At 37.9% G+C, this 22,246-nt stretch overlaps 1 protein-coding gene across 1 annotated transcript in view; it reads right to left on the reverse strand.

Moving 5' to 3' along the window:
• The window catches only part of ULK2 (unc-51 like autophagy activating kinase 2), a 39,450-nt gene that overhangs the window by 11,931 nt on the left and 5,273 nt on the right, over positions 1–22,246 (reverse strand). The window contains exons 3-17 of the mRNA XM_009328625.1: positions 16,402–16,434; positions 15,997–16,033; positions 14,301–14,474; positions 13,126–13,199; positions 12,031–12,132; positions 11,615–11,673; positions 11,223–11,305; positions 7,681–7,731; positions 7,222–7,310; positions 6,336–6,507; positions 5,337–5,397; positions 4,996–5,088; positions 1,721–1,858; positions 505–650; positions 190–270 (exon numbers count right to left, since the gene is read on the reverse strand). Coding sequence (XP_009326900.1) covers positions 190–270; positions 505–650; positions 1,721–1,858; positions 4,996–5,088; positions 5,337–5,397; positions 6,336–6,507; positions 7,222–7,310; positions 7,681–7,731; positions 11,223–11,305; positions 11,615–11,673; positions 12,031–12,132; positions 13,126–13,199; positions 14,301–14,474; positions 15,997–16,033; positions 16,402–16,431 — 1,390 coding nt within the window. The 5' untranslated portion in view covers positions 16,432–16,434. The remainder of the gene's footprint in view (positions 1–189; positions 271–504; positions 651–1,720; positions 1,859–4,995; positions 5,089–5,336; positions 5,398–6,335; positions 6,508–7,221; positions 7,311–7,680; positions 7,732–11,222; positions 11,306–11,614; positions 11,674–12,030; positions 12,133–13,125; positions 13,200–14,300; positions 14,475–15,996; positions 16,034–16,401; positions 16,435–22,246) is intronic.

Below are 22,246 nucleotides of genomic sequence, written 5' to 3' on the forward strand. Positions count from 1 at the left end.
GAGTAAGTTATGCGGAAAGGTGTCTTAATACAGCCACAACTGGGCTACGTTTCTACAGAAACAGTGCACCACTTACCCAGCGTCTCCTATTAACCCATACTAGTGTAGTGTTGGCTCTCCTCCCCCTTCACAAAACGCTGTAGAAGTTCTATCAAAATAGTACTGGTTCTATTGTCCAAAGTCACTCACCTGAGAAGTTTCTACTCCTCGATTCATGTCCTTGAAGTTGTCCGCAACAACAGTGTCCAAGCTGCTCAGGTATGGTTCCAACTAAGCAAACAAAATCAAAATGTCAATTTATACTTTATACTTCACCGACAAGTGAAGGTAAAGCAAAATAAAACCTATGTAATTTACTTCTATAAGTCATTTAACAGAAATAATTTCTGCAGATGTGACCTAGTTGGGCACATTTCATTTTAAGATAATTTCAAGCAAGAATTAGTGTTCTGAATTACTGTTCCAGATGAACCTTCACTAATCGCTAAGAATTTACGGGCTTACCTAGTGGTGAAGGAGAATATGGTCTAGAAGATCCTGTGGATAGCCTGCGCCCAACACCCTGTGCAGTGTCAGCTGGTACTGGAGAACAGGAGCCCATCTTCATGAAGCCCATTGGGCTAGTATTTGATCGTCTCACAACTCCAGCTCTAACAAGGTGAAAAGAACGGTTACGCACACTATAGTAACTGCGGTTCCTCGATACAAGCTTCAGAATCCCCTAAGCAGTATAATGATCAGTTAAAGAAAATGCTGATATTTAAAGAGAAAGCTGTAACGTTGAAGCTTATCAAGCTAATAACTTAAGCTAAGCTTCCCATACTGAAAACAAGCAAGATTTAATTCCCTTTGTTCACATTGCGTTTTTAACTTTTAATGCCATAATAGTCTGTTAACTGGAGAAAATTAAAACAGATATCCCTTAGGACACGTATTTCTAATCTTCAAACAACTCGATCATCAAATTTTGAATTTTGCAATCAAGTGAAATGTATTGCTGCAAATACCCATTTTTATGGTAGGAAAAGGAAGGAATCTGCAACAAAGATTATGACGAAGTTTTAAGTATTTGGTCTGGTACACAGGTCAGATAACTGAGAACAGATTATTTAAGGGAAAAGCACTTCCCCAAGTGTAGCAACTATTATAAAATCAGAGATCCTGAAAAAATGCAGGGACCCATGGGTTTTGTTTTTATAAAGATCTCCAGAGTTCCAAGTAGTCTGTTTCTGAGTCTTTGATCTTCACCATCCTGATCCTGTAGACCACAAGGCAGAGAATAAGTCTGGCACACTAGAGCTTTGTAGTAAGACAAGCTGGTTAACTAGCATGCCAAAAATTGTTTCCCTGATATTCTACAGAACAATGCATTAATCTCATCACTACATGTGTGAAAACAAAACATAACCTATTACTGACTTTCTAGTTTATGATGTAATGCCATATAACACACAAAGAGGAATAAAAAAGCAAGACTTCATCTTTTTACCTTCTTGGGTTGCATTTGAGTGAAAGAACAAGCTCATTTTGTTTTCATGAAAAATTTCAAGGGCCCATCCAACAATCTTGAGATTGTGAAGGACTAATTAAAATGTCTCTTTAGTATGTTTTTGTGCAGAAAAAAAATATGACATCAGCAAGAAAGCACAGACATCTGTCAGGGTACAAACACAAACTAGAACCAAGAAAAAGGAGTTTAAAAAAAACCAAACAAACTCACCTTGGTGATCCATGGGGGTTTGACACGGGGCTGGCAGTAGAGGAGAGGTTCTGTTCTATGCGCTGGTAATTCCGTAGCTGAGTGGGAACTGGGATAGGTGCCGTTTCGCTGCGGGGGGATACTGAAGGCTGACAATGCCTGAAGTTGGAAGGTATGGAGGCAGGAGATGAACATAGGTAGACAGGGCTCTCTCTGAATTGTACCATTGTTGAAATTTCAAGAAAAATCTAGGAAATAGGCAAATAAGCTGCTTCTGCACTCCCTGCACGCAATATGATCTTAGCTTGTCCTAATCTAGCTCTAACACTTCGCAGGGGAAGATCAGAAACTGTTTGTTACTAACTACCTTTCTTATACTGGCTAGTATCAGATCGAGCTGAGAGTGCAGGACTAGCTGAAGCACTTCGTCACGCATCACAGCAATCTACAGATCCCTCAGACTTCCTGCCAGTCAGCCTGCTCTGTTTACCACGCTTCAAAATAACGTTCTAGGAAAACCCACTGCGCTAAGAACAGGAAGTTCAGCAGCGGGGTTGGAATGTGTACAAAAGCCACCAAAGCACAGAGATATCCCAAGAGACACCGTGAACTTGCAAAAGGAAAACATGTTATGTAACCAACCCCTGACAAAATGACCAAAACCACACACCTGAACATTAATCCACAGACTCAAACTGCAGATTAGCATGACCCAAGTTCAACTAAAGTGTCAGTGACCTGGCTTACCTCAGTCTACTATCTGATAAGGGAATCAAACCACTGCAACGTAACCAGTTACCAACACTTTTAAAGGAAGACAGAATTCAGTGGAAAGAATTTCAAATGAATGGGCCTTTTGGAAGAGAATCAGTTTAGTATCTGGTCCATTATTGACCACCTCTTCAGAGAAAGATTAGGAATTCTTAGAGGAAATGTGGAAAAGTTCTACCACGAGCTCTAGAAAACAAGCAGTTACAGCACTCACTGCATGGCTGTAGCTGAACAGAAATCTGGGTTTCTGACTGTATTTGTCCTATTCTCTTTGCTACCTCTGAGAACGAAATACTACTTCCTAATATGCAGAGAACTTCCTTAGCAAAAGAAAAGAAGTTTGTCCTTTTATTGCCACCCAGTTTCTAGATACTACAGAGTAATTTGGAAGTCAGCTGTAAGCACACAGTCGGCGGAAGGCCTGAAAGCTTCCATGCGAGAAGGTCTCACAAGTAGAAACCACACAAAGGCAGTGGGCAGCCTGCTACGACTAACACAACACGCTGAGGTAGCACAGGGAGGCTCCCTAGGCCTGACCTCCGGGAGAGGGGAAGCAGATGTTATTTAAACTGTGGCAGTGACACTGAGGAGGCCATGAAGGTACTAAAACTTTTAAAGTACTCAGCATGGAAAATGCCTTGCCCCGCTCTCACACAGCTTTGCAGGTAGATCCAAGCAAGCTCAGCGAGCCATGAGCTAACTGGAGGCAGCAATGCTATGTTAGCGTGGTGGAGAGGCATGGTACAGTATTTGGCCTTCCATCAGGGCTCCCCAGCTCAGGCCCAAAGCTAAGGTCTGGTTAGGCATCCTCGAGTCTGATGTGGTTTGTTACTGGTTAGAGAAAATGCCATACAGATGTGTGCAGAGTTGCACGCAAACCTTGTTTCTGTGAGATCCAGCGAATAAAATCAGCAATTAACCACAGGAGAGTGAACCGCCTCTACCTATTCTGCCCATTCTGTCTGGAGCCTGAGAAGTGTTACAGCTTCTTCTACTTGACATAAAGCAGCGTAACTATGGATACAATTAATTCAGTTTGATCAGCTAATCAGAAAGATTCACTGTTTCACAGGGCATAACCTTTTGTGGAAAAAAAAAAAAAACAGAAACAAAAACAAACAACCCAAAACACACACTAAAGTACATTTCTCAGGAAATAAAAAATCAAAACCAAAAACCAAAAGCAGCATCTTACAGAATATCAGACACACACTCTGCTTCCTTGAGACCATGCCCCAAGCAGCCAGTTAGTTACCGAATTTACTCAGCCAATAATTAAATCAAACTATTATAGTACAAACACTGGAAGTATGAACAGTAGGCACCTCTTTCTAATCACAAGACCATTTAGCTCTTAATTTAGTAACATACAGATAACTGGCATATTTTCATAAAACCTGTTAACTCTAAAAACTGTGACGCCTGACATAATTTAAAATAGGAAATTACAATGTATTTATAATACGTTGTACGTGACCAATCCAGAGCAAATGGATCTTTACAGACAAACCATCCCCATTATCTGCCCTTAAACGTAAAAGGTAAGACTAAAGCTGTATTGATAGCCCATGTCAGCAGATTTCACAAACTGCACAAAGATCAGCACAAAGTAGCAAACTTTTCTTGTGACAAGCATTTCTAAACAAATAATGCTGACTCGCAGCCCTGTAGTACTAGCATAAGCCAAAAATACACCCAACATAATAGCTTTATTCCCCATTTAGCCACTCATCCTCTTTCTATTTGTACTGAAAACATTATGAAATTCATTACTTGGTCAAATGACAAATCTAACCCTTCTGTTTAGACATTACATGAGTAGTTAAACAGCATGATTAAGCTTTACATTTTCCAATATAATACAGGAAAGATTTCAGACACCACTGATAAATATCGGTTCTACTTCAAACTAGCAGAAACTTTGCCTACAACCATGTGGAAGAAAGAGGACTTACTAACAGTCCTGCTGATGGAAAAACTGCAATATGTTTAGGTCTTTCATGTGGCTTCTTTGGTATCTTGTGAGAAACAAACATGAAATTCACAGTAGTCTCTTGCACAGAAGCCACACCCAGTTACCAGACGCAAGACAATCCAGCCAGGAGACACAAATCCATAGCAAGCTGGGCTTTGTAAGTTCTTCTCTCACAACTACTTCTTAAAACGTACACTGCATTCAACATCTTGACTTACTAAATGAAGACTGTGCTGTGCTTCATAACACCAAAAAGGACAAGTCAGTTATGTCTCTGAAGTTCCTGCTTTCAACCAGTTCAAAATTTAAACAGACAAAAGAATGCTATCTTTCCTTAGGGAAATCTTTTAGGGATGCATCAGAGCCAGAAGTTAGCTATGCAACCGTCAGCCATTAGAATGCATTAAGTGTAGAGAGCCTGGAAAAAACAGGTCTAGCTTCTATTTCAATTCAGTTTCCAGTAGCCATCCACAATTTAAAAAAAACCCCAAACATATAGTAGCAGAGAACCTTTCTAAAAGAGAGGAAATACTAAGCCTACATCACGCACCTGTTAGCTGTACCAGAAGCAGTACTTCGAGAAGAGGCTGAAGATGGTTTCTGTATAGTTCCTGAGCTTCCAGAAATAGTTAATGGCGACTGCCTGTGAAAACAAAAACCACTGTCAAAAGACAGGTCTTCACATCAGAGAAATTATCTACTTTGCAGCAAAACTCTGAATCAGGCTGTTTACATATTCATATTAAATTCAACTTGGTATATTAATCTTTAAGGAAGTCCATACACAGCTATGTAAACCCATCACTGCCAAAAACCCAGCAACCCCTTCTACAGCTGCAGTATCAATTTTAGAACATGAGACTTCTTTTGGATAAAGTTCAGCACACCTACCCTCCACACATCAAGAACTCGCTTGAAGCCCGCCTGCCAGCTGCTCCCAATGGCATATCATCTACAGTAAGCAGAAGAACACATTGAAAACCCACATCATGAAGCAGAATCTTTAGAAAAAAAAATCTCCAATATTACTGTTGTAGAAATAACCACTTCTGACAAACTTCTGTGAACATACAGAAGTTTTCCACAAACTGTTTTGTGTATGAAAATACCTCAAATATGACCTACAACAAAAATGTAACTGGGGAAGGCATTTCTTTAACAAGTTTTTTTGTTGTTTGTTTTTGTTGGGTTTTTTTTTGCTATAGTAATTATAATAATTTTGAAATAAAATACATTGTTTAAGAATACAAGGTATCAGCATTGGGAAATTTATAATAATGAGTGACAGAAACCCTTCAGAGATCAAGGCACTCATTTAGTCAAATATTTTAACACGAGTTGGCACTGTATAGAAATCAGCTGACTAGCTTCCCAGTGGCAATTCAGGTTTGGAAGATGTCGTAAAATGACAACGTGCTACATCCAAGTCTTTCTACTGTATAAGCCCAGTCTGATGCCTTACCTTTCATGTTAAGTATTTTTTTATGTTTTTACCTGCATTTGTTTATTATCTAAAGCTCTACAGGATGGACTATAAACCTTCAGTTAGTCTAGAGGTAACAATGTGCCTGCCTCCACCGAGAGAATCCTTGGGCTTCATATCACAGTTGTTTACAACTGACTCTTCCCTTCTACTGCCAAACCCCAATATTTTCCATTACTTTAAATCACCTTGGTATCTTTAGCATATCTGGCTACTCAACTGAAAGCGAAAATGTCCCAGATGGACATACATGCAGGTATCCCAAACAGTCTCCCTTCAAACAAAGAAATGAGTTCCAATGTGAATTGAGACACATTTAGAGAAAAGAGAGCCAAAGAATAACAGGACATAAAGGTATGTTACAAGTGGAAATTGTTTAAAAATGTAAAAATAAGGAAGGTTCTTACATGAGTGATCTGAAGAGATGTTGTGTGGGACAAGAACAAAGTCATCTGTGTCACAAGAGGAGTTCTTGCTACTGGTACTGGCAGAGTCTTTAGAGACTTGAAGATAGTTAGGAGGACCCAATGGAGGGGAAGACAAATTTTCTTCTTGAATATGCTGCATGTCTGGCAGAGACTGGAGGAGGGGGTGGGAAAAAGAAAGTAAAAAAACCACTGTAAATCCAGTGATTCAGAATGTAGAATTGCTCTTTTAACTATGAAGCTTCTAAAGTAAGAATCATCACCAGCTTTGACACAAAAAAAAAGACAAATCTTGGGCCGTTTTTTGTTTCTTAAGTATTTAGAAATATAAAATGTATTTGAATTTGGAAATTTCAAATACTGGATAACCCTGTAGTGTCAATTCAGACAGTTCTATATTAAACAGGCTGTGAATTTAAACAATTGCAATTTATTCAGTCTTTACTGATGATACAGATGCACCTCTTCCAAATACCACATAAAACTGAAGTCAGCAGTTTGTATCAGTATAAGGGGCCCTAGCCAAAAAGGCCAATTCAAAAATTAGCTGTAACATTCATTAAGTTCCAAACCATATTAGCATATCTAAAGATTTGCTACTCTAGCATTTGATGTGTATATGTATTTTTTTTTCTTCAACAAAAAAGAACAACAACAAAAAACCCAAAGTACAAGACAAGGAGAGCAAGAGAGAATCAAAATGTTAACGCGATTCTTCTAGCAAAAGACAGGGGTATTCCTTGCTCTGTGCTCTTAAACACGACAGTTTACACTGTTCAAGGATTTAAAGATCTAAAATTCAGTAACTCTTGGCTAAACATTACAGAAAATATTTTCTAGAGATTGTTCTGTAAAACAGAGAACTTACTGGAGGAGAAGCAAAACGGCATGAAGGAGAGCTACCACAGGAACTGCCAGAGACTGAGCCTGCGTATGTGGGCACTGGTACAGGACAAGCTAGAAGAGGAAAACCCAGGGGAAAAAAAAACAGGACTAAGATTTTGGAAGGCTGAATTTCAAACAAACTCATTTCCTCACTGCTTTTCATTCATAAGCCCTTATACAACTTATAAGCACAGCACATCCTAAAACACACAAGGGTATTTAAGTTCAGTTGAAACGTCAAAGGAACTAGTAAATAACTATCACATTTCAGTCTAGCATAATACAAAAAAGGATTCAACACTTAGCCTCACAGTAGAGCACAACAACAAGTCAGACTCAGGCAAATGCCTCATAAACACTGTGGTATTTGGCAGATCTTTCTCTGTTCCAGCCCCCAACATTCATCATTTACACAAATAAGTGGAAAAACAAAACTACTTACACTTTTTGACTGTTGAAATCTGATCCAGGAAAGGGTGGTTGAAAAATGCTTCTATAGAACAAGAAACAACAGCCATGGTGAGTAAATATACAAAGGACAGAGAATTTACAGACTATATTGTAGATGGTGATAAATGGTTGCCTTCCCAGAATCAGTATTTTGGAGCAAGAGGGTGAAGAGCTTACAAAAGATTAAAGCCTTGTATGTTATATGTTGCTATAGCATTTGGAGAGGAAACAAAAATCAATTGAATAACTTCAAACAACAGCCAGCAAGGCAAATCAGACTGAATTACTGGAGGACATTTTATGACTGCACTTAAGGATCATGTACACAAGAAGCCTTCCTATACTCCTCAGGAAATTATGTTCTCTATGTTAATATGGTACTAATTCAGTTTTAATTTGATCTTCAAAATGATGAGCATCTCTCACATCAAATGCTGAAAGTATTTTCACTTCTGCCTTTCCCAAGGACTGACACTTACTTTTGAACCCATTAATGCTACTCCTTAGGTGACCGAAAATCACAACACAGAGCAGCAGCCATTCTCCTTCCCACTTCCCAACAGCAGAACATGACCTGTGCAGCCAGTTCACGGTTTAAAGCAGAAATGAACACAATTTCTTTAACAATTTTCTCAGTTAACTTATTACTGTCACAACAGAAACATTTTGCTTTTGCTGTAAATGGATATGCTGAGATGCATTTAATTGACGTAGCATAACCAGCTGGCTGGCAGTTTACACAGAAAGTTTTAGTCTACAAGAAGCGACCTTCAGCTAGTTAGGGGAAATTGAGGGTTGGTAAAAGCTAGCTGCTGCTGAGCTTTGTGAACTTTAATGTTCTAACAGTTGAGGAAAAACAATGCTGTTCATCAGACCTAAGCAAATAACAAGGAAAAAAAAAAAAAGAAAGAATCTGAGGCCTGCAGTATCTCCTCTTCCTTCAACAACACTTTCTTCCACAACCCGATAAGGAAGGGAGGCTAGCTATAACGCAGGAACAATGTAATGATTAACTGTAACACGAGGATCAGGTGTTCTTGAGCTTTTGTACAACACCTGCTGTTCTACTTTATATTGCTGGAAGATCAACAACATTTCCCATGCTATTTTTACTTTAACAACAGGCAACTGGGCTCAGTTATACACTCTCCCTTTCACTCCCTTTGCTAAGCACATTCCAGAGGAGCCCCTTTGAGGCCCTTTAAGTGGCTCAGCCAAGGAAAACATGACTTTCATCACTACCATTCTGCTTTCTATTTTTCTTTCTAAGCACAAATGTGTTCTCCCACTACCACAAATGATACAGTGAATTTCCCATGTTTGAAGAAACTGTAGGGATCAGCACACCCAGAGTGCAAAGTGGAATCAATTACTCAAAGTCCATGTTTGTGATGTATTAATTCTTCTACACATATAGATTTATATATCAACCTCTGAATACTGTCACTATCATTTGGGACATTTTACCCAATTATTATGAGTTTTTTCTGGATCTGACTTCTACTTAAGTTTTTATGTACAACAGTTAAATCGAGTTATGTCAGTCACATCTACACACAAAAACCCATGTCTGGTTCTCAGAAGAGCAACACCTTAATTATGCTACTATTGATGCTTTAAATTCCAAATTACTAAAAAAAAAAAAGTTTGCTATTTCTTGGAGCAAAACATAGCAGGCATAGAAAAGGAAAAAAAAAAACATAGCTAGGAGAGTCTTGAGCTTCAAGTAAAGAACTAAAATGCCTTTTGAATCCTCCTCTCTCCACAGCCTAACAAATACAGTCTTCTTATCACAAATACACAAGGGCCACATGTGATGAATGAGTCAATTTGTGTATTTCAGTACTGCATCAAAACCAAGCTTGCATGCGTAACTAAAGAGCAACGGTGAAGTTTCATAAGCAGAAACAAAAACTGAGCATGTCTGACTTTTGGTTGCAGCTCACCCTAGGATCTCAGCATCACAAGAGCTAATAGTTTATGGTAAGGAAAGAACCGGGTCTTATCTACAAAGAGCCTAAAGAGACTTTAAGGTTTAGGCTCTTTTTTGCCATTCCATAGATTAAACTGGATGAGTCACCTATCTTGTTGTTAAAACAAATCTCAATATAAAGCACATTGCTATTGATATAAAATAATAATAATAATGAAAAAGATAATTGTATTTAGCTAAGTTTAATTAACTAAAAGTTTAACATTTCCTGGCAGCTATGATAAAACTGCAATAACAAACAGTGCTATAAAATTCAAACAACCAGCATGAATAACATGACGTACAAGATGCAGCTGAGAAGAACTAATCAAGATTTAACTTTTCAGTGGTGTTCTTTTAAAAATGCTGCCTGAGTTTAATAGAAAAAAAAAAGCATTAAAGAAAAAAAAAGCATTACTACTTTTGCAGTAATATGTAACCAAAAACCCATCAATAAAAAGGCTTTTTGAGACAGAAGCAGGTTACAGACAATCCAGCCAGTACAAAGCACACACAAATCTAAACTGTAGTCCTGACTAATTTTGAAGAGGCAGCAGTTGTAGCCATTCAACAGCACCGATTTGAGGCCTTGAAATCTTAAGAAGTTAGAACAACGTTCTGCAGCGAAAGGTCTCCAGCTAAAGAGAAAAAGCCAAAAACAGCAGTAAACCGGAGCCAAACAAGTTCACTTTTGTTAAGGGGGTATCCATCTAGTTTGTACTAGGCTTAACTTCCCAACTAATTCAAAATGCAGTCCTAAACAGACATTGCAGTAATCTAACAGTATGCGAAGTTCAGTCACTGCACAGTTTAAAAATTTCAACATTTTAGGACTTAACGAAATACAAAGATACAACTGTTGTTTCTACTTCTTTTGGGCTTAAAAAAACCCAGTGAAAATATGTCACTAAAATAGTCCCTACAGCTAGCAATATCTAAGCGCAATACTAGGAATTCATCTTTGCAAATATAAATAATTTTGATGTAACATCATGTCTCATTGCCCTCAGATATACATATATGTAGCTTTCAAGGTCAAATCAAATGTACAGTTTGTACCCCCATTAATATTGCTATGATATTTGCAGTCTGCAAGAGAAAGTAACCAGGAGAAAACCATTTAAAGCAACTTTGCTTCCGAAGTGGGTTCTTCCAGTACTTTGTTACATTTCTGCAACCAACACCACATGGAGACCAGAGATGTCTGCTCCCAGTCTGAAGCCAAAACACCAGTTAAAGTAACAGAAATAAGACTGTGACATGAAACTTAAGGTATATCAGTTAACACTCCGGGGAAAAAAAGGCCACAATTGAAAGAATTAAACTAATTTATACTTCACTACTCAACAAAGTCATGATTTATGTGCATCACTTAATACTGATTGACAGTAGTTACCTAATGATTTATTTTGGCTACTCTGCCTTCTGCATGAGAACCAAGAAGGAAAAAATACTTCACTTTTCATGTAATTGGCTGTAGACAAAAGGTCAAGACAGTTATTCTGGTCACATGAATACAACCAACAAGGAAAGTCAAGAGAGCAAAAGGAAAAGTTACGTACCAAAGTCCATTCTATCTTTTTGGTTCCTCTGAAGCAAACCCAGCAGCAGGTCAGCCAGATAAGCTGATGTTTCCCTCGGAATACTGCACAGAAGAGGAAGTACAAGATGCATTAAATTTCATGCATGCATTAAAAAACTGCATAACGCATTAAATTTCAGGAAGTCAGCATTCTGCCATAAGTCTTCACTATACATGCTCTATAGCCTTAGTACAGGACCCTTTCAACTCAGCAAGGTACAATGAAGGCAAGATGCAACATGAGTCTCTGATATACTACGTCCTTGCCAAGATAGCAACATCAAATGTTTTTTATGAATCCCAGGCATTCCCAAAGATGAAAAAGTGTTCAATCAACAAATGTAAGTGACAGGAAAGGCCATGGTGACATACCTAGGAATCAAATTCCTGTTCTTTTCATAAAACATTCTCAAATCTTGAGGACTATTGGCCTGTCAAATAAAAATGTACATTAATTAAAGCTCAGTTTAACGGAGAAAATAGCTTTTGTACCTATGCACACATACACAAAAAGCAGGCTTTCGTATATGGGCATTAAACAAGAAAACCCCAAGCAACAGCAGTGACTTCAGTACTGAGTATCCTTATATATTTCCTCTGGATTGAACACACTGATCTCACAGACTAAGTATGAGCAACTTCTCCCTTGGCACCCTCAAGCGATCTGGCCTTTGAAGCATCGACACTACACTCAGACATCACTACTTACTTCTGTTTTCATGACTGGAAGGAAAAGCCCTAGGAATTTCCACGAGACTAAAAAGAGGGAAAAGGAAATAAAGTGTTACCTGAAAAGGTGGTTTTCCAACAAGACACTGATAAATCACAGTTCCTATGCTCCACAGGTCTGCTTTAGCATCATAGTGTTGAGACATAATCACTTCAGGGGCCTAGAAAGAACAGGAAAATCTCAGAAGGGAAAACAAAAAAGCAAAGCCACAGCAATACGAATTCTACAGTTCTTCTCTCAGAGCAGTATTAACAGAGACCACTTTATTGTAATTAACATTTTAATCTGCATCACATGACTTGAAAGGTAACAGTTATATTACACTATCTAAAATGAAAGCTACATTTCAAAAACACGGAAAACTAGAAATGTTTCTAAAGAAAGCAGCTAGCAATCAGCACGTATGGGAATAAGAGGTAAGCGTTATTTACTTGGTTTATGCAGTCCTCCTTGTGGATAAATAACCAAGCGTTTCATAAGGAATATCATTATCACCATTTTACATACACAAAAACCAGACAAGGGAAAGCAAAATGATTTTCCCATGACCATACAGCATGGTAGTGGTAGTGCCAAAGTCAGACAATTCAGTGCTCAATTGACTACCACGCTACTTAGTAAAAATTAACAGCAACTAACTCCAAATTGTTTTTTTAAAAAAACAAAAAAACCCCCGAACCCCACATGTGAGAGAATACATTAAATAATTAGAATGAAAACATCAAGTAGTTTTTTTAACTACTAGTGTAAAGCTCTTCTCGCCTGCACTTGATCACTTTTTATTTTCTTAGAAACTGGGAAGGAGATAATGCTTTATTTCAGAGAAAAAAAAAAAAAGTACGTAAGTGGGAATGAAACTACTTTGCCGAAAATTAATGCTAAGATGTATTGCCTTTTAATTCTCTAAGATTTTTCCTCCCTGTAGCACTAAGAAATGTTCAGTGTCTCTCTGATTTTAACAGTCGTGATCTCCAAATCACAAGGAAAAAAAAAAAAAGGAGCTAGTAAAACTATGGAACGGTGATCTGCATGCTGCCCCCAATACTTCTGAAGCAACATTAGGCATTTGGCAATCTGCAAGCAGTAAATTATTTTGTTCTGGTAGGACAATGTTTGAGATAAGCAACATAATCTGAAATATACTGTCACTTACCATATACATAGGGGAACCACACAGAGTTGCAGCCATCATGTTGCTATGCAGATAACGAGCAAAACCAAAGTCAGCTATGTAAAGAAACACATGCGTCAATAAAAAGAAAGATAATTTTCAAATTTTTAAAGTCTAGAAATGATCTCTTCTTGAAATCTGCTATAATTACCAGTTAGAGAGAAAAAGACAGGTATAACATATAGCCAACTGCATGGAGTAGTAAAATCTATGTTACACTGAAAGAATAACGTATTATCTTCCAAACAGCAAGCCAAGAAACAGCAGTGGCATCATTTCCACAAACTGCTGCTCTGCCTTCTCCCCAGCTGCAGAGCATGCTGTCTGGCGTCAGCAGAAAAAAAATCAGTGGCTAAATATAAATGGTTCATTAAGAGTGATGAATATACAATCTGCTTCAGTGAAATCACATCAGGTAGAAGTTTAAGAAATCAAGTTTCAGATGCCTGAATTTTCCATGTAGGCAAAAGCATCTGAAACTATCAAGTAAGGACAGCAAGAGAAGTTTAGTCTCCTCTGTGCTGTTCAGAGGATGGAGTGAGTTGGAACAGATCTCAGATTTTCGTTGAGCAAAAGCATAGAAAAGAAACTTGTTAAAAACAAGGTATTTTTAAATAGACACTTAACAGACAACAATGAGAGATTAAAACTCCTGATTCAGTGTCCTCTGAAGAGGAGTTTGGTAATATCCTGAACAGTTGACATCTCTCCCTAGTTTCAATGCTGAACTTCTTTCTGCCAAAAATAGGCCATAACCCACATTTCTAAACTTCTCAAATAACCCTTAGGAGGGTCTACCACAAAAAAACCCCAGCTGGAACTGCGACTGGAGTCTCACATGCACACAGTTTTGAAATGGGCTAACGGCTACTTGAAGTTTCAAAAGTTACAGATTTATGTCTAATTAAAATAGCTTAATACTAGAAACATCAGCTGAATACGTTTCTTTTTCCTGCAATGACTCAAGCTTTTTTATACTGAGAATCTGCATTACAGCATAAAGCTCATCATTCTAGACTTACTGTCTGATTTGCATCAATTTAATACACACCATATCCAGTACACCCTCTGTGCTGTAGACAGACAAAGACACTTCTGAGTAGGGAAACAATTCAACAGTGATGATTTATCTTTAGGTCAGAGAAAAGCATATTTACCTATTTTGATGCGTATGCCACTGACACTTGACTTCCTACGGCTGGCATAAGACAACAAAATATTCTGTGGTTTAAGATCCCTATGAATGATTCCTTTACTGTGCAGAATACGCATAGCTGCTGCAATCTGCTGGAGGAACACTCGGATGGTATCTTCACTAAGAGTTCCTTTAGCTGAAAATAACATACACATTCGCAGATGAGAAAATAAATACCATTATCTTTGGGCAAAAAGCAATAAACTTCAGAGTGATCAACTGTGAAAACAACGAAGACAATCAAATCAAAGTGAATTACATTCAGAACAATCCAATCTCCCGTATTTTTCTACAAATGTATATACTCTCAACAACATATACATCTCCATAGTTTTACACTAGCTACAGTACTCTGAATTACCTGTTTTTACACTAGTTTATTCAACCTGGTAGCATCATAACTGTAAAACTTCTCAATCACCATTAAATCCTAAACTCGCTAAAAAGGCAAAGGAGCCAAGAAAATGAAATAACTTCACAGTTTAGAACATTAAATGTATCTACAATCATGTTACAACCTGAAGCCGTAAAACCTGTTCTTTAAACAAATTTTTATGGGGATGCAGATAACCACTCTGCTCAAAAATTTCATCCATGATAAAATTTATTCTGGAAGGAAAAAATAAGAAGTACTTTTTAAAGTCTCTTCAGAAAGTATTATCTCATTTTGCAGTCTGAAAAGGTATTGAACACCGGGGCTGGATTACACTGTATGAGTCTTTCCAAGGATTTTAATGGGAAGTGAATTAGGCTTTTAATATACACAGTTACCATAACAATACTGTTCACAAAAAGATTCCTTCAACATACTGAGATACAAAGGCAAGTAGAAGAATATTTTCATCAAGAAAAATATGAAGATTAACATCTCTGCTCAAAATTTTGTTTGTAGTAAGAATCCATTTGTCATGATTCTGTAACTTCCATCTTTACTTTGGGCAGAGCCATGTTGAAGGGTAAAAGTCTCTCCTAAGCCAGAACTGCCTCTTTGTAAGAAGCATTATTATATAAGTAATTCAGTATTTTTAAGTTCACATCTTGGAAAAGAAAGCAGGTGGAACCAAAACACTGGGAGCAGCCCACAAAATACGACTTTAGAAACAGAAAACCAGACATTTTTCAGCATGCTACTTATGGTTAGCTACATCTTCTCCCTCATTTACTAATAAGGGAATGTTACATTAAACTGTTTTGAAAGCAGTGGCAAAAAGTATTTTCTGTCTATGCATTATTTGATCCACCTTCATTGCTACTTTGTGGGTTTTATTTTCAATTATGAGTGGCATTTAAAAACAGTGGGTAATATTTTTAAACAAATGCAAAACCTTATGTCTTCCTGCAGCTTCAAAATTTAGTTTTCAAGTTCCCAGGGTGGCATACAAACACACAACAAACAGCACTCTGCTGCTGACCTTGACTGGAGACAGAATACAACACTAAACAGATTCTTGGTGAGTTCAAGTACTCTTATAAAGAGGGTACTCTAAAATCACACCAGGGTGAACATGCACTGCGGAATTACAGACATTCCACGAACAGAAAAATATTTAAACCACAAGCAAAAAAAACCTCACAGAAACACCAATGGATTACAGGAATACAGAATATAAACATGTAATGCAATAGCTTCTTAACAGGGAAATACAGTAATCAATTACCTTGTAAGTAATCTGCCAAATCCCCACCATTGCAGTACTGTTAAAAAGAAAGGTTTTTATTCAAACCACAAGCACTGAAATACTTGCTATATAATTTTTACTTCGTAATCTTTTCACAAAAAGATCCTTTCCAGCTGTTTGCCTTAAAATTGTTTTGTCATTTATTTGTAATTAATAACTTGAGGTGTAACACTTCATCAATACTTACAGTATCATAAAATGAAACTGAATAATTTATGGAACAAATACTGCTGATAGATTTAGTAGTGCATAGGAAATTAATAATGTAGTTTTCAGAATTGCTTGCTTTAACAAGTCATGGTTATTTTGCAGCTGTGCAAAGAAGTTTTGTCTAAAAGTCATCTTTAAAATCAGCCAGAAAGAAACACATATGTTAACACATACCTCCATTACCAAAAAGACAGAATTGGGCATTTCCTAAAAGAGAAGGAGAACAAACCCCATTTAAGAATGTGACAAGACAAAGCCTTCAGTACCTGCATTAACCAAGTGTAACATGAGATTTTTTCAATCAGCTGAGACACCTTATGTTAAAGTCACTGTTTTAGAGGGTAGCAAGTATGTACACTCCCCACCATTAAATATTTCACGTTTTCAAAAGTATTAGTAGATGTAAAAAAATCACCAGGTAATATCCTGAAGACTAAAGCTATCATTTAAAGAGCATCATACAGTAAGTAACATCAGTTTCCACTCTATGTCGCTCCCTTAGCTTTCAACTGCCTTGGACTGCTCTATCAACACAACGCCTATATTAAGAGCCCTTACAAATAATTAAACTTTCGCGATCAGTCATCACTCAAATCAGTAACTAACGGGACAGTAATATGTAGTTGCAAATATACTGGACAGAATTACAACCTGTAAGCTAGACAATTTGGCTATGACGACCAGTTTTCTACGGAGGAATTCCGAAGCTATGTTCCCCGCTTCTGGGTAAAACAAGCTTTGGTTCTGCCATCTGACAAGCCGAAGGTCAGACAGAAATCACAGAGCGGCTAACTGTCTGGAATAATCTGAGTCCCAAACGCTATTTTGTAGGATAATTAATTCAGGAATCATGCATACTTCTGTAAACTATCTCCCTCAGTGAGTCACTGGCAGAAGCACGTCCCTGCCATGCACCTAAATACCTTACGGCGAAGGTGTGATTCGGTATGGCAGTCCTACTGAGATTTTCCAAAGCGCTGACCTCCTTTGACCTATTTGCAACCTGAATTCCCTCTCTTGTAACTGGGCAAGAGTTACTGAAAGACAGATTAGCTAACTTCTGCTGTAAATTATCTACACACTCCACAAAAACGCAGTAAAAATGCCTGTGCTTAAACCTGACTGTAGCAAGGACATTAATCGTTTTTACAAATATTTATTTTGTGTGAGGGAAGAAAGAGCCTACCTGTCTATGCCAATAATCAACATTGTTTTCCACAAAGTCTCCTGCATAAAACAGTTTTGTTGTGCCTACAAAGTTGAAGACACTCAGAGATCTTTTATAGAGTAAAAGCATTTTTTCCCTCTGAGCTGACTGAGTTAAGACTGAACGGAAAAGAACACAAAGAGAACTAGAAGGAAACATAAGGCAAGTATACAATAAACAGGATGATGTTTCTAGTTACATGTTATGTTACCTCCCTTTCACTCTGAAAATAAACTTAAACAAAGGTTGACAGTTTGTGGGAAAATATGTTTTTGAGACAGTTGAAGGAAAAGAGTGAGATGGCATACCAGACAAGGCCAGGCATATGTCCCAGTTGGAAGTGGAACTGTAGACAGTCTGACTGTATTCTGCTAACTAGTGTCAAAAAAAAGTCAAAAGGCACATTGCATGGCAAAACAAAAGCTGTGAACACAGCCACCTTTCTCAGTGCTTGTATTAAAACCTCAGCACATGTTCAATTTGACCATACTGGCAAGAACTACCACAAGAGTGCCATTTTCAAGGGCTCGCTAACAGGTCAGGCTAGGAAGCTTTAAAAAGAAAAATAAAGTAAAAATGGGCCCATGGGCCCAAGCTAGGGAAACCAACTACCCTAAATATCAAACACAGCACAGAGCACGTGGATGGTACAACCCATTAAAGCCGATTTCTACCAATCCATCACAGATACAGATATCCACTACAGAGAACCGTAGGCAGTACAGTTCAAGATGAACTGGATGTTTTAAGGTTAATTCAAGACTGTATTAGGCTGCTTCACTTTCTGGAAGCATTTAGTTCAGCCACCCTTGTCTGTGTTACAGAAATGCATTTGAGGTTCTTTCCAACTCAGAACATCAAGCATGTTACAGATTTGTTTACATTTGGAAATTAGCTTCAAAGAAAGCAAGTTTCTAGGAACATTAGTCAAATCTGTTGGGAATGAAAGGCAAACTCCAACCAATATAGAATATTAAAGCAGCAGCAGATCGCATTTCAGGAAGTCCCAATTGTTCAATATTTCTGTAACAGCTGTGGCCAATATGAACCATAATTTGCAATCCTATAAATGCCTCAGAACCTAAGTGCATACATTAAAGCAAAAAAAGATAAGTAATTACTTGCTCTGTAAATTACTGAAAATACATAATGATAAATGTTGTTTCTTTCTACGTTGTTCCTTTGCAACAACATCTTCCAAGACACAAACTCACTTTCTTTCAGGAACCCCAAGGATGTCAAACAGCAACTCTGAGATCCCAATTTATCAAAGTGAAAATTCTGGAACTGAGGATCACTTTACTTAAAAGGACAACTGTGGTGTGTAAGAGAGTAACACAGATAAGAAGCATGGAAACCGTCCATTCTCCAGTGACAAGAAAGAAGCTCGGCTAGTGGATTTCCACCCGAACATAGCAATCCCATGAATCAGAAATAGATGTTCCACAGCGTCAGTGCCTCCGCTACACTACACGCTCTGAACAAAAACAGCAGCTTATGGCAGTATGTAATGCTCAGCTCATGACAGACATTTATTCATCACAGAACTAAAAGAATGTGTTTTCTGGATTCCCTTGGAAACAAAGTCCTTTCAAATGAAACTGCTCCCTTCAGAAACACCGAGCTGATGATTTGTCCTGTTGTACTAGCCCTCACCTGTTTAAAGAAAGCCATTTCTACAGACTACACTAGACTACCCTCAAATAGCACTACTCATCTTTTTTTGACTGATATTCTTGATTACTAATAATCAGAAAAGTCACTGGGTTAAAGTCAAAGTAAGAAGTAGAGTGTGTTTCCTTATTGTAGCTTGGATAATCCTTTTTTATTAAATCAGCAGAGCAGATTAGAGGTTTCACAAAAAGTTTTTCCCAGACCGGTCAAAAGTCGTGCCTAATTCGTATTGCAGAAGTAATATTTTGCACAGTACTGGTACCAAGCTCCCCAGCTGCATCTCGTCCCAACTTTAACTCATAACCAAACCCTTTTCAATATCCCACCAATGCAAGCTTTAGTTCAAAACAGCTGAAGTTGTTCATCCCTTCACAGTTGCCTACATTTTGCATTACAGTTCTTGGCCAGCCTGACCGGGAATGTGATCTCCATTTTGGGAATACATTCAGAAAATACAAGTCAATTCTGTAGACGCATTTTTCCCTTCTAAATTATTTTGCTGAAAAGTAAGGACATCTCTATGATCATTCTCTAGACTTGTGATTTCTGTTGACTTGCGACTTTTTGCTACTCAAAAAGGAAGAGATTAGTAAACCAGCATGTTTCAGATCTAACACTCAGTAATAAAGCTGACCTAGCAAGCTATTTTGAACTGCTTCTTGAAACAGATAACAAAGCTTGCAGAAATTTACACTGACGTACAGATCATAAAATCACTGCAGCTGGAGTTGTTCTGCTACACCTCTACCTAGAAAAATAATCAAGCAAAACAAATGTATGTTGTGTTGCAACAATTACGGAACAGTTTTGCTCAGCATGCCTTGCTTTGTTGCTTAAAGTTTTCTTGACAAAGACCTACTGTTGCTCCTTCTTATTCTGAATCTAGGTTTTACTTACAGGTTGAAGTAAAAGATAGTAAAGGTTAATAGGAAACTATTTTACAATTCTGAAAGCTAACAGATAAACCTACTAGAAAGAGATTAAGAGGCAACGTATTTGCCAAAACTTGCTGTCTTTTAATCCCAGACTTCCAACAGTTGTCTCAGGGGATGTGAAGTTCCAACCCAAATCACAGGCTCAGTGCAGTAGTTCCATTTAAAAGACATTAATTGAAAAAGAAGTCAAAACATCCATGGTTACTTCTGACAGCTGTTGCTAGAACTCTAGTGTATTGGCAGAAACATACCCTAGATTTCTTTCTGGTTAGGAAGTCCTCCTTTAGAACAAGCTGAAAGTCTGCACGGAGCTCTTAGTGAGCTGCCAAAGCAGAAGCTGTGGCAAAGAAATAGTTACTACATTTTTGCTCCAAGTTTATAGATTCTGTTTAGCTGCAGTTTATGATTGGACTCTGAAAAGCATGAAAGTTAACCTCACAGCTTGTGCACTGCTATTATCTGATTAATTTTCTGATATGTTAATTTGTGCTATATTTGCTTTAATTTTTTGGCCAGGAATACACTCCTCATTTTTTCTAAGCATTAAATACATTTGGCCAAAGTTCTAATGATTTAGTGAAAAAGGACTCGTCCAGATCTTTTTAAGGCTGTTTCTTACTGTATTGCAGATACTCGTTTTGCTTTGCACCACGGCCGCAGCTTCTGACATGTTCAGCTCCTACCATGTCTAAAGGACTGAACATTTTGTTAATTCTGACTAAATGTTAAGTCTCAGCCTAAATGTCAGTTGACATGTGCCTGTAGGATTCAAATAGCGTGCATGCTGCCAATTATTCACATAAAAGAGCAATCAGCCATGGAGAAATGTACCACAATAGCTGTATCACTCATTTTCTGTTATGTGAAATGCTGTACTTAACTAATATATATGGGAGGTAGTAAAAGAGGCTGGCCTGCTGCACAACACAAAGGAAAAGGCAAAACCGTTCACAGCACACCAAGCATTTAACACGCTCACGTACTTGAAGATCTTCTGAAACAGTTTTGAAATACAAACTATAGCATCTAGGCACAGCAGGTAAGCTAAGGACTATGTAGTAACTCCAACTCTTTGGTTCCGTGAGCCAAAACAAATTCTAACTGGTTGTCCCTAACCTTCAATGTCTACACTGGCGTCATTCCTTGCAGTCCAATACTGTCGTAACCAACCTTCCAGTTAGCATCAGCTGCCAGGTAGTATTTCAAAACCTTCACAATTTCTACAGGGCTGGAATTTTATCTGAAAGCTTGTCTGGACGGCATGTTTTCATATGACTATTTCCACGCACAATGAGGATAGATACTGACAAACACAAAGGCCTTAATCAAGGAGCCGAGGGAAAAAATATTGAGACATCCTCATTCAAAAGATGACAGTTCAGAAACAGCTACGATGAGAGTACGGAGGCAATCAAAGCTGTGAGACACCAAGATCAAGAGCACACACCGGAACGCTTGAAGCAACCGCCTCAAGAAACAGATGCAATACTACCAGACCAACTGGAGTCCTTGGGTAAACCAAACAGCAGTCTTTAATTCCCACTGGTAAAACAGGTATAGCTAAACATGGTTCCTTCCATAAGCATCCCTAGTAAGAACTCACAGGCACTTGTGTATAAGTAAAGGCTGAGGTGTAGGTACCAGAAGGACCAGTGGCTTTGTTCCCACTAACTTTCACTGCTTTCAAGGACAGCAGAAGCAGCTGCAGTTATTTTGTCAGCTATGTACCAACAAGCTAAGACAAGAAACAATTTCTGTTCAGATACTGTTTCTCCAATAACACACTAGAAATTAGTTCTCCCTAAACTACTGTTCAAATAGCAAACTTCAGACTCCATACAGTGAAGACATTAATTCATTCTTCTAAAATGCTATCTCCAAGATACATTACAGGCTTTCATTCTGACGGCTGACATTCTAAAGAGGTTTTGAATTAAATTATTTGCTAAAACAGGCACTGTCTGGCACTGTGTAAGAGATTAGTTCTACTCAGCACACACTTGGGATCATGAACTGCACAAAACTGTAAATTCATGTCCTAAATATAGCACATTCCAAATAACTTACTGATACCTTCATACTTCAGCGTAATACTTTATCCAAGGATCTCAACGTACTGTATGCTGGTGAGTTAGAGGTTATTTTAGACTCCTTTTGCTTTTGAGAAACAGTGGGCTCCATTTCCCCAATTAACATGATCCAA

Source organism: Pygoscelis adeliae, unplaced genomic scaffold, assembly GCF_000699105.1.
Source record: "Pygoscelis adeliae isolate BGI_AS28 unplaced genomic scaffold, ASM69910v1 Scaffold347, whole genome shotgun sequence".
NCBI classification, from domain to species: Eukaryota; Metazoa; Chordata; class Aves; order Sphenisciformes; family Spheniscidae; genus Pygoscelis; species Pygoscelis adeliae.